This window comes from Theropithecus gelada, chromosome 1 (genome assembly GCF_003255815.1).
Source record: "Theropithecus gelada isolate Dixy chromosome 1, Tgel_1.0, whole genome shotgun sequence".
NCBI lineage: Eukaryota > Metazoa > Chordata > Mammalia > Primates > Cercopithecidae > Theropithecus > Theropithecus gelada.
In genome coordinates this window covers 21,105,764-21,118,839 of record NC_037668.1, presented here as the reverse complement: position 1 = coordinate 21,118,839, position 13,076 = coordinate 21,105,764, and the positions used below count along the sequence as shown (strand labels likewise).

Sequence of the window (13,076 nt, the reverse complement as noted above, 5' to 3'; positions counted from 1 at the left end):
TGTGGCCAGTTTTTTTTTTTTTTTTTTTTTTTTTTTTTTTTTTGAGACGGAGTCTCACTCTGTTACCCAGGCTGGAGTGCAGTGGCACGATCTCTGATCTCAGCTCACTGCAACCTCCACCTCCCAGGTTCAAGCAATTCTCCTGCCTCAGCCCCCTGAGTAACTGGGATTACAGCCGCGTGCCACCATGCCTGGCTAATTTTTGTATTTTTGTAGGGATAGGGGTTTTGCCATGTTGGCCAAGCTGGTCTTGAACTCCTGACCTTAGGTAATCTGCCCACCTCCAAAAGTGCTGGGATTACAGGCGTGAGCCACGGCACCTAGCCTTTGTTTACTCTTAAAATTGAACTTTCTCAGGCTCTCTCTTTTTTTTCCCCTTCTCTTCTAATGCCTTTCACACCGTCATTTGCTTAAAAGGAAGTTTTCATGTGTCCAAGGTATAGATTACGATGCTGTCTTTGCAGCTGTTGAGCACGAACAAATCTTACATAAGATTGCTCTGAGCATCTGCTTCCTTTTCTCTCTGTGACCTAAACTCTCCCCGTCCTGGCAACCAGATGGAGATCATCAGTTAGAAAATATTGAATAATTGGGGCCGGGCGCGGTGGCTCAAGCCTGTAATCCCAGCACTTTGGGAGGCCGAGACAGGCGGATCACGAGGTCAGGAGATCGAGACCATCCTGACTAACACAGTGAAACCCCGTCTCTACTAGAAAATGCAAAAAAAGTAGCCGGGCGAGGTGGTGGGCGCCTGTAGTCCCAGCTACTCGGGAGGCTGAGGCAGGAGAATGGCGTAAACCCGGGAGGCGGAGCTTGCAGTGAGCTGAGATCCGGCCATTGCACTCCAGCCTGGGCGACAGAGCGAGACTCCGTCTCCAAAAAAAAAAAAAAAAAAGAAAATATTGAATAATTGTAAAATCTTTAAATAGAGATTAGTTTAATTTGAAATGTACAAGTATTCAGCATATGCTATTTATATATGTGTGTTCATGGATGTTTGTGTATGTGGTTTTGTGTGTGTGTGTGTGTGTGTCTCGATCCACCACCCACCCCATTCACCAGCCTGACAGAGGACAGTGTTTCCAGAAGGAATGTAACTCATGCACATTTTTTCCATGTAAAGTTTTTTGTTTTTTTTTTTTTTTTTTTTTTTTTTTTTTTTTTTTTTTGAGACGGAGTCTCGCTCTGTCGCCCAGGCTGGAGTGCAATGGCCGGATCTCAGCTCACTGCAAGCTCCGCCTCCCGGGTTCACGCCATTCTCCTGCCTCAGCCTCCCAAGTAGCTGGGAGTACAGGCGCCCGCCACCTCGCCCGGCTAATTTTTTTTTGTATTTTAGTAGAGACGGGGTTTCACTGTGTTAGCCAGGATGGTCTCGATCTCCTGACCTCATGATCCGCCCGTCTCGGCCTCCCAAAGTGCTGGGATTACAGGCTTGAGCCACCGCGCCCGGCCGTAAAGTTTTTTTTTGTTTGGTTTTTTTTTTTTTTTTTGAGACAGAGTCTCACTCTGTCTCCCAGGCTGCAGTACAGTGGCCGGATCTCAGCTCACTGCAAGCTCTGCCTCCCGGGTCCATGCCATTCTCCTGCCTCACCCTCCCGAGTAGCTGGGACTACAGGCGCCCGCCACCTCGCCTGGCTAGTTTTTTTTGTATTTTTTAGTAGAGACGGGGTTTCACCGTGTTAGCCAGGATGGTCTCGATCTCCTGACCTCGTGATCCACCCATCTTGGCCTCCCAATCATGTTAAGTTTTATAAGAAGACCAAACAGCTGCCAGGCTTAGTAAAATGCTGTGAAGAGATCCAGCCACATCAGTGGAAGCCACCTATAGACAGAGAAGAACACCGGCTCCCATTCTGGTTAAAGGTACAACCCTCTTCCTCAAAGTCTGTGGGAGGCAAGTCACTGAAAGTTCTGAGAGAATATCAAGGGCTTCCTTAATCTACTAATGCTTTAGTTGTAGAATTAGGACTTTAGAAATCTTCCTCATTCACCTTTCTTCCCTTACTTTTCTGCCCTTCTCTGAGTGATTCTACATTTTCAAAATAATAGGTAAAATAATAATTTGCTAAAGGAAATTCAGAGAAGAGTTTCCAAAGTATATAATTGGAATGTGGTCTTTGTAGATTTGATATGCGGAGTTCCTTCTTGGAAAGATGCCTTGAGCTTGTCTCAGGTCCCTAAAACCTAGAAAGCCCATTTGTTTGTCCCAAATTTGTTGTTGTTGTTTTGTTTTGTTTTGAGACAGAGTTTTGCTCTGTCCACCCAGTATATGGTGCAATCTTGGGTCCTCGCAACCTGTGCCTCCCAGGTTCAAGTGATTCTCCTGCCTCCACCTCCCGAGTAGCTGGGATTCCAGGCACATGCCACCACACCCAGCTAATTTTTGCATTTTTAGTAGAGATGGGGTTTCACCATGTTGGTCAGGCTCGTCCTGAACTCCTGACCTCAAGTGATCTGCCCACTACAGCCTCCCAAAGTGCTGGGATTACAGGCGTGAGCCACTGTGCCAAGCTTCTTTTTCCCAAATTCTGACATATGCTGGATCAGAGTGTTCTTGTTTCCAATAGGCCAGTCTGCCGTCCATCCAGGAAGAACTGCGGCACATGGCTGATGGTGCTAGAGAGGTAGGACATGTGACTGGAACCACTGAGATCAACTCAGATCGAAGCCTAGAAAAAGACAATTTGGAGTTGGAGAGTGAAACTCGGTACCCACTGCTATTGCCTAAGGGTGTGGTCCTGAAACTGAAGCCAGTTGCCAACCGTTTCCCCAGGAAGGCTTGGAGACAGAAGCGTTCAACAGTCTTGAAGCCCCTCCTTATCCAACCCAGCCCCTCTCTCCAGCCTAGCTTCAACCCTGGGAAAACACCAGCCCGATCAACTCATTCAGAAGCCCCTCCGAGCAAAATGGTGCTCCGGATTCCTCACCTGATCCAGCCAGCCACTGTCTTACAGACAGTTCCAGGTGTCCCTCCACTGGGGGTCAGTGGAGGTGAGAGTTTTGAGTCTCCTGCAGCACTGCCTGCTATGCCCCCTGAGGGCAGGACAAGCTTCCCTCTGTCTGAGTCCCAGACTTTGCTCTCTTCTGCCCCTGTGCCCAAGGTAATGCTGCCCTTCCTTGCCCCTTCTAAGTTTCGGAAGCCATATGTGAGACGCAGACCCTCAAAGAAAAGTGGAGTCAAGGCCTCTCGCTGTATGAAACCTGCCCCTGTTATCCACCACCCTGCATCTGTTATCTTCACTGTTCCTGCTACCACTGTGAAGATTGTGAGCCTTGGCAGTGGCTGTAACATGATCCAGCCTGTCAATGCGGCTGTGGCCCAGAGTCCCCAGACTATTCCCATTACCACCCTACTTCCTTCCCCTGTCAATTGAACCAGCCCCTTGTGGCCTCCTCTGTCTCACCCTTAATTGTTTCTGGCAATTCTGTGAATCTTCCTATACCTTCCACCCCTGAAGATAAGGCCCACGTGAATGTGGACATTGCTTGTGCTGTGGTTAATGAGGAAAATGCCTTTCAGGGCCTAGAACCCAAATTAGAGCCCCAGGAACTATCTCCTCTCTCTGCTACTGTTTTCTCCAAAGTGGAACATAGCCCAGGGCCTCCATCAGCAGATGCAGAGTGCCAAGAAGGATTGTCAGAGAACAGTGCCTATTGCTGGACTGTTGTGAAAACAGAGGAGGGAAGACAAGCTCTGGAGCCGCTGCCTCAGGGCATCCAGGAGTCTCTAAACAACTCTTCCCCTGGGGATTTAGAGGAAGTTGTCAAGATGGAACCTGAAGATGCTACAGAGGAAATCAGTGGATCCCCTGAGCGTGATATTTGTGATGACATAAAAGAGGAACATGCTGTGGAATTGGACACTGGCGTCACAAGCGAGGAGTTGAACAGTGCTAGAGAGGTAAAGAAACAGACAGTCTTACAGAAGGAAGAGGAGAGGAGTCAGCCAGCTAAAACCCCTTCATCTTCTCAAGAGCACCCTGATGAAGGAACCTCAGGGACAGATGTGAACAAAGGATCATCAAAGAATGCTTTGTCCTTGATGGATCCTGAAGTGAGGCTTAGTAGCCCCCCAGGGAAGCCAGGAGACTCACCCAATGTTGATGATCAGTCAGTGGAGACTCCAGTTGGGCCAGAAACTGGAGGAGAGAAGAATGGGCCGGAAGAAGAGGAAGAAGAGGACTTTGATGACCTCACCCAAGATGAGGAAGATGAAATGTCATCAGCTTCTGAGGAATCTGTGCTTTCTGTCCCAGAACTCCAGGTGAGAGCTGGAGAATATTCTCAAGTATTTTGTGGACTCAGTAATATGTTTAATTTATTGATATGCCACCTGCTTGCTTGCTACACTATGGATAGTCCTAAAATCATTTTTATTTTATTTGTAATGCATTATGGAACATGATTGTGGGGTTGAGGTGAAATGAGATGGAAAGGATGAAATTTTACTGATTATATTAAACTGATTTATACATTAAATTGAATCACCTGACCATACTTTAAATGCCTTAAAAAATAGTAATAGGCTGAGCTTGGTGGCTCACGCCTGTAGTCCCAGCACTTTGGGAGGCCAAGGTGGGCAGAACACAAGGCCTGGAGTTTCAGACTGGTCTGGCCAATGTGGTGAAACCCCATCTATACTAAAAATACAGAAATTAGCCAGGCGTGGTGGCGGGTGCCTGTAATCCCTGCTGCTCCAGATGCAGAGGCAGGAGAATCGCTTGAGCCCAGGAGACGGAGGTTGCAGTGAGCCGAGATCACGTCATTGTGCTCCAGCCTGGACAACAGAGCAAGGCTCTGTCTCAAAAAAAAAAAAAAAATGGGCCGGGCGCGGTGGCTCAAGCCTGTAATCCCAGCACTTTGGGAGGCCGAGACGGGCGGATCACAAGGTCAGGAGATCGAGACCATCTTGGCGAACCCGGTGAAACCCTGTCTCTACTAAAAAATACAAAAAACTAGCCGGGCGAGGTGGCGGGCGCCTGTAGTCCCAGCTACTCGGGAGGCTGAGGCAGGAGAATGGCGTGAACCCGGGAGGCAGAGCTTGCAGTGAGCCGAGATCCGGTCACTGCACTCCAGCCTGGGTGACAGAGCGAGACCCTGTCTCAAAAAAAAAAAAAAAAAAAAAAAAATGAAAACAACTAGTAAATAGCCGGGCATGGTGGCTCACACCTATAAATTCCAGCACTTTGGGAGGTCAAGGCGGGCGGATCATTTGAAGTTGGGAGTTCAAAACCAGCCTGACCAACATGGAGAAACCCTGTCTCTACTAAAAATATATCTACCCCTGAAGATAAGGCCCTTGCTCTTGAGCACTGTTCTCTGACATCAAGAGCACCCTGATGAAGGAACCTCAGGTTCACAAAATTAGCTGGGCGTGGTGGCGCATGCCTGTAATCCCAATTACTCAGGAGGCCAAGGCAGGAGAATCGCTTGAACCGGGGAGGCAGAGGTTGTGGTGAGCCGAGATTACACCATTGCGCTCTAGCCTGAAAACTATCTTCAGGTTACAGAAGTTTGTAAAAGGGAACTTCTTCCCGTTTCCTACTGTCAGGCCGAATGTCAGCTATCACTGGGATTTCTTTTTTTTGTCTTGTTTTGTGTGCTTTTTTTCTTTTTTTTTTTTTTGAGACGGAGTCTCACTCTGTCTCCCAGATTGGAGTGCAGTGGCACAATTTCAGCTCACTGCAACCTCCGCCTCCCGGGTTCAAGCAATTCTCGTGCCTCAGCCTCCCAAGTAGCTGGGATTATAGGCATGTGCCACCGTACCTGACTAATTTTTGTATTTTTAGTAGAGATGGAGTTTCATTGTGTTGGTGAGGCTGATCTTGAACTCCTGGCCTCAAGTGATCCTCCCACCTTGGCCTCTCAAAGTGTCGGGATTACAGGCGTGAGCCACTGTACCTGGCCCATTGCTGGGATTTCATAACTCAGGGAATTCCCCTCTGACAGCTGTGGTGGGCTCCCCATTGTTTAACTTCAGATTACCCTGATACAGCTTTGTGCTGTTCTGCAATTCATGAGCCACTAGGAGCCATTATAAGTACTCTTTGGAGGGTTTTACAGGAAACAATGGAGAAACTGACTTGGCTGGCATCTGAAAGGCGCATGAGTCAGGAGGGTGAGTCTGAAGAAGAGAATTCTCAGGAGGAGAACTCTGAGCCAGAAGAATAGGAGGAAGAAGAAGCAGAAGGGGCCAGGCGCGGTGGCTCACGCCTGTAATCCCAGCACTTTGGGAGGCCGAGGCAGGCGAATCATAAGGTCAGGAGATCGAGACCACGGTGAAACCCTGTCGCTACTAAAAATACAAAAAATGAGCCGGGCGAGGTGGCGGGCGCCTGTAGTCCCAGCTACTCGGGAGGCTGGGGCAGGAGAATGGCATGAACCCGGGAGGCGGAGCTTGCAGTGAGCCAGGATCGCACCACTGCACTCCAGCTTGGGCGACAGAGCAAGACTCCGTCTCAAAAAAAAAAGAAGCAGAAGGAATGGAAAGCCTGCAGAAAGAGGATGAAACGATGGATGAAGCAGTTGGAGACTCAGCTGAGAGGCCTCCTTCTACTTTTGCCTCATCTGAGACTGCTCCAGAAGTGGAAACCAGCAGAACTCCACCAGGTGAGTTAGGCAAGCCTATACTGAAGGACCAGTCTCACTTAACCTCGTTGTCTAGAGGACAGTGTGCAGAGTGGATAGCTTATAAACCAGGTGGAGGATTTCCAGAGGAAACCCTCTGGATCTCTTCTGCAACCCCCCACCCCCAAAACACGTTTAATGTGTTATCTTTGTGGAGAACAGATACTCAGAATTTTTTTTTTGAGATGGAGTTTTTGCTCTTGTTGCCCAGGCTAGAGTGCAGTTTCGTCATGATCTCACCTTAATGCAACCTCCACCTCCAAGGTTCAAGCGATTCTCCTGCCTCAGTCTCCTTAGTAGCTGGGATTACAGGCACGTGCCACCATGCCCAGCTAAATTTTTTTCATAGTTTTAGTACAGATGGGGTTTCATCATGTTGGCCAGGCTGGTCTTGATCTCCTGACGTCAGGTGATCCAACCATCTCGGCCTCCCAAAGTGCTGGGATTACAGGTGTGAGCCACAGTGCCCAGCCTACTAAAAAAAATTTTTTTTTTCTTTTTTGAGACGGAGTCTAGCTCTGTCACCCAGGCTGGAGTACAGTGGCCGGATCTCGGCTCACTGCAAGTTCCACCTCCTGGGTTTACGCCATTCTCCTGCCTCAGCCTCCCGAGTAGCTGGGACTACAGGTGCCCACCACCTCACCCGGCTAGTTTTTTTGTATTTTATTAGTAGAGACGGGGTTTCACCGTGTTAGCCAGGATGATCTCGATCTCCTGACCTCATGATCTGCCCGTCTCAGCCTCCCAAAATGCAGGGATTACAGGCTTGAGCCACCGTGCCTGGCCTCAAAAATTTTTAATTTGATTCTCATCCGTTGTTAGATTTGTATTAGCTTCGTTTTCTTTCTTTCTTCCTTCCTTCCTTCCTTCCCTCCCTCCCTCCCTCCCTCCTTCCTTTCTTTCTTCCTTTCTTTTTTTTTTCTCTTTTTTTTTTTTTTTTTGAGATGGAGTCTCACTCTGTCACCCAGCCTGGAGTGCAATGGCACGATCTCGGCTCACTGCAACCTCTGTCTCCCAGACTCAAGAAATTCTCCTGCCTCAGCCTCACGAGTAGCTGGGATTATAGGAGCCCACCACCACATCTGGTTAAGTTTTGTTTTGTTTTGTTTTGAGACGGAGTTTCACTCTCGTTGCTCAGGCTGGAGTGCAGTGGCACAATCTTGGCTCTCTGCAACCTCCACCTCCTAGCTTCAATAGATTCTCCTGCCTCAGCCTCCTGGGTAGCTGGGATTACAGGTGAGCACCACCACGCTAGATTTATTTTTGTATTTCTTTAGTAGGGATGGGGTTTCACCATGTTGGCCAGGCTGTTCTCAAACTACTGACGTCAGATAATCTGTCCCCCTCGGCCTCCCAAAGTGCTGGGATTACAGGCGTGAGCCACCGCACCCAGCCTGGTTCACTTTCTTGTACTGGTTCTTAGCTCATCTGTCATGTGTGGGGCTAAGACTCATGTTTATTTCAGAAAATACTGCTTGTTCCTCATCCAGACATAGTCTCTCAAGAGCGCTACAGAAGCCACACTTGCTCTTTAGACTTCCTTTCTCAATATGAAGTAGCTGATTATCTCGTCATCTCAATTAAGGCAGTTACACTGCAGACTCCGCATGGAGCTGACTTGACAGACTTACTTCTCATACCATTTTCCCAACAACTTTTTCCTTGACTTGCTCCATAATATTGAATAGGATTTGGCTCGGGTGGTGCATGTGGTGGAACGGGAAGATCAGGTGTTGCAGGGACGCAGAAACAATGTTTTTCATGTGTGCTACAAGGAGACAGCATCAAAGCTGCTGGAAAAAGCTGAAACAATCATAGAGCTTGCAACAAGTGGGGAAGTTGGGGTTGGGCCAGCAAGGACACCTACAAGCTGCTGTTGCAGTATGATGAGGACATTCTTGAGCAAGATCCCCTCAGGGAGCAGAAGGACTTGGCTTTTGCCCAAGCTTGTCTGACCAGGGTAGGGAAATGTTGCTTCCTGTTACTGCCAGTCTCTATGACTATGGCTGCTTCTCCTTCAAGGGAGGTGTTTTAAAAAATAAAGTCTGTTTTTCAGGGTACAGCCTTTGTACGCCTCTGCTTTAGTTTTTCTGGCTAAAGATCTCTGTGAGAGAACCACAGGAGAATTAGAGTTCAATCATAAGTATGCTTATTGTTAGTACCCACCACTGAAAGGCTAGCTTGCTTCAGGTAGACAGCAAGGGAGGGGTCCCCTGAGAGCCCCCAACCCATGGGTTAAATGCCTCATCTTCACATAACATAAAAAGCAGTCTGGAAAAAAAAAAATCCAACTGCAGGCACCAGTAAGGGAACTAGCACAGGGGGTTGTATCTGGATACGTGCCCACAACTGCACAGATAGGAAAACCTCCAGCCCACTTATAAAAACTTGCACAAACCTCTCACTCAGATAAGGGAACAAGGCCAGACATAGAAATGCCTTTTTCCTTTGTATAATCAGTGGGCTCCCAGGAGAATGTTTCTCCTTTTGTGGGCACGAACACAGTGGGCTCTGGTGGGTTCTGATGGGCACTTTCCTTTCAATTTTGGACTGTGAGTCTGACCTCTATGAATCATCTCTTCAGGTCCTGATTGGTCCCAGGCAAAGGTCCCAGGCCAAGCTTTCACTTCAGCTACTGAAAGGTCCTGGGCCAAGCTGAGTAGCTCTTATAAATCTTCACTTCAGCTACTGAAAGGTCCTGGGCCAAGCTGAGTAGCTCTTATAAATCTTCACTTCAGCTCCTGACTGGTCCTGGGCTAAGCTAAATCATGCTTTCTGTAAGACAGCCAACAGACTAAGCATATTCCTTCCCCTTCCTAGTCTGTAAAAACCCCAGACACCAGCCTCATAGTGGGCAACACATTCGAGCCCTCTTCTCCACTGCAGAGAGCTTTCTTCTTCAACTTATTAAACTTTTGCTCCAACCTCACCCTTGTTACCATACACCTTTATGTTCTTGAACATGAGACGAATAACTCCAAGTACTATCTCAGACAACAAGAGACTGCTACATCTTGGTGCATTGGCAAGACTACAACATATTCTGGAGCATTGGCTGGGAATATAGGGATTAATCAGAAGGATGAATAGGAACGGACCTTTAACTCTTTACTTTCCAAGACTTCTTGTCCTCAGTTTTGTCTCCCAAAAGCAAACAAAACACTGGCCTCCTGTCAGCCATTTTAAAACAGTTAGCATAGCTGCCAGCCTTAAGTCTCAGCAGACAGGCTTGCTGGAGAGGACTTTGGCAATCCCCATTTGCCCTTGGGTGTTGGGAATTTTGGCTCTGTTCCAATTCAGTTTCCTTTCACAGAGGGCCTAGCCAGCATGTGGAATTGGAAGGAGGTCCTAGAGCAACTGAAGGTTCCTGGCTGAGGCTACACATCGGTGTTACCTGAAGGTCCTTGACCTAACTCTGGTCCCTGACAACCTGTCAGGGCATCAGCACAAGGTCTTCCAGTCTTTTTCTATTGCATTATTTTCCTCCTTTCTTTTCATGGCTATCATGTCTCTTATCCCTTCTTTGTTTTTCTTTTTGTTTTGAGATGGAGTTTCACTCTTTCACCGAGGCTGGAGTGAAGTGGCACAATTTTGGCTCACTGCAACCTCCACCCCCAAGGTTCAAGCAATTCTCCTGCCTCAGCCTCCTGAGTAGCTGGGATTACAGGTATGCACCACCATGCCCGGCTAATTTTTTTTTTTTTTTTTTTTTGACACAGAGTTTTGCTCTTGTTGCCCAGGCCAGAGTGCAGTGGCATAATCTCAGCTCACCACAACCTCTGCTTCCTGGGTTCAAGTGATTCTCCTGCCTCAGCCTCCAGAGTAGCTGGGATTTCAGGCATGCGCCACCATGCCTGGCTATTTTGTATTTTTAGTATAGACGGGGTTTCTCCAAGTTGGTCAGACTGATCTCGAACTCCCAACCTCAGGTGATCAGCCCACCTCGGCCCCCTAAAGTGCTGGGATTATAGGCGTGAGCCACCATGCCTGGTCAATTTTTGTATTTTTAGTAGAGACAGGGTTTCGCCACGTTGGCCAGGCTGGTCTAGAACTCCTGACCTCAGGTGATTCACCCACCTCAGCCTCCCAAAGTGCTAGGATTACAGATGTGAGGCACCATGCCAGCCATCCTATCCCTTCTTTGTATGCAATGTTGCGGGTGTTTTTAGAGTCTAGGAATATAATCTTGCTGGATAGAGTCAGTTGGTGCCTTAGTAATTAGTACTGTAATTCAATGAATTGTCTCTGTGGTTTCCTTGAAATAGGGGTATTCCAAGACCTGGATCTGAACACCTATTTATCTCCCAGTGATAGCACTCAGTTGGAAGGGGGTTATTTCTCCCCAAGAAACTATCCCCCACTTTATTAGGCTGTTTCTTTACCCATGTGAGAAGCCAGCACTGTCCAGGAGAACTAGACCGCCTTTCCATAAAACAAGTTAATTTTCTTCTGCTGGGAGGCATACTGTGAGGACAGCCTGTCAAACCCCAAACCTCTCTTTATAACTATTGTCTGAAAGAATTTGGAGTCAGTTTTTCCCAAGCATTTCTAATCCTACAGTGCCACATAGTGGAATGTGGTTTTTCTTTGTGGGGAGCCTTGTTAACTCTTTGTCCAAAACTTACAGTTCCTCAATTATTTTCCCTCTTGTGTCCCATTATCAGTGATCAGGCCCCATGCCCTATTTGTAGACAGGAAAACTACACTTCCAGCACCCAGGAGGAAGCCATTCTGGCAAGACAGAATTAGCCTCAATACTGTCCCCTCAAAGGAAGGACAGCCATTCAATCCTTACGTTTTTTTGAGGCACCTGTTCTGCATCCAACAACACTGGGATGGGATTCAAACAAAAAGGGATTTTATGTTTGGAAGTCAATCTATCCCATTCTCTGGAATTCTGATGTTTCTCTGGGGCCATAGCAAGGGAAGCCAGAGGTAGTATTAGGACACGTTCTCCATTACAGAGACTCTGGGGTACCTTGGGAGCCTTTTGGGCTGAGTTGGTCTAGGAAACCAACAGGGTGGACAGCTAGGGCTTTGTGCAGGTGAGCGTGAATAGTTCTGCTGACCAGCTCCTCTGGATGCATGGGTGAAGGTCATGCTTCCATTCATGGGTAGCATCTATGATAATAGCCAGGACCCAGAGGATGCGAAGGAAGGAGGAGAAGGGGGATCCCATGCCTCCCTTTCCCTCCACCCTTGGTCATACCAAAAGCAGGAAAAGGAGTGAGGGATGCCTTATATCCCTTCTCTTTCTAGATGGGTAACAAACTGTTGTGGGAAGTCAGGGACCCCAAACGGAGGGACTGGCTGGAGCTGTGGCAGAAGAACATAAATTGTGAAGATTTCATAGGCATTTATCACTTCCCTAATGATACTTTCATAATTTCCACGCCTGTCTTTATTTTAATCTCAATCCTATTATCTTCGTAAGCTGAGGATGTACGTCACCTCAGGACCACTGTGATAATTGCATTAACTGTACAAATTGATTGTAAAACATGTGTGTTTGAACAATATGAAATCAGTGCACCTTGAAAAAGAACAGAATAACAGTGATTTTAGGGAACAAGGGAAGACAACCATAAGGTCTGACTGCCTGCGGGGTCAGGCAGAATAGAGCCATATTTTTCTTCTTGTGGAGAGCCTATAAACCGACATGCAAGTAGGGAAGATATCGCTAAATTCTTTTCCCAGCAAGGAATATTAATAATGAATACTCTGGGGAAGGAATGCATTCCTGCGGGAGGTCTATGAACGGCTGCTCTGGGAGTGTCTGTCTTATGCGGTTGAGATAAGGACTGAAATATGCCCTAGTCTCCTGCAGTACCCTCAGGCTTATTAGGGTAGGGAAAAACTCCGCCCTGGTAAATTTGAGGTCAGACCGGTTCTCTGCTGTCAAACCCTATTTTATGTTGTTTAAGATGTTTATCAAGACAATACGTGCACAGCTGAACATAGACCCTTATCAGGAGTTTTTGATTTTGCCCTTTGCCTCGTGATCTTTGCTTTGCCCTTTGCCTTGTGATCTTTATTGGCCTAAGAAGTATGTGATCTTTGTTCTCCTTTTTGCCCTTTGAAGCATGTGATCTTTGTGACCTACTCCCTGTTCGCACACCCCCTCCCCTTTTGAAGTCCTTAATAAAAACCTGCTGGTTTTGCAGCTCAGGTGGGCATCACTGTCCTACTGATATATGATGTCACCCCCAGAGGCCCAGCTAAAATTTCTCTCTTTGTACTCTTTCTCTTTATTTCTCAGCTGGCCAACACTTATGGAAAATAGAAAGAACCTACATTGAAATACTGGGGGCAAGTTCCTCCAATAACAAACCATCTGCAATCTGCACTCTCCTCTAGTGCATGCTGAAACACTGGAACTCCTTTGATTGTGAGACTGAAGAAAAAACAACTTATATTCTATTGCACAAGGGCATGGCCATCTTACACAC

The 13,076-nt window shown here is 47.4% G+C and overlaps 2 protein-coding genes across 2 annotated transcripts in view; one reads left to right on the top strand and one right to left on the bottom strand.

Annotated features, from left to right (window-relative positions):
• Positions 1-6,171, top strand: part of LOC112631642 (GON-4-like protein) — a 43,689-nt gene extending 37,518 nt beyond the window's left edge. Inside the window, 4 exon segments of the mRNA XM_025397085.1 lie at positions 1,747-1,863; positions 2,568-3,342; positions 3,345-4,264; positions 6,064-6,171. Of these exon segments, the coding sequence (XP_025252870.1) occupies positions 1,747-1,863; positions 2,568-3,342; positions 3,345-4,264; positions 6,064-6,171 (1,920 nt within the window).
• MSTO1 (misato 1, mitochondrial distribution and morphology regulator) overlaps positions 1-13,076 on the bottom strand; it is a 146,053-nt gene that overhangs the window by 101,292 nt on the left and 31,685 nt on the right. The window lies entirely within an intron of this gene.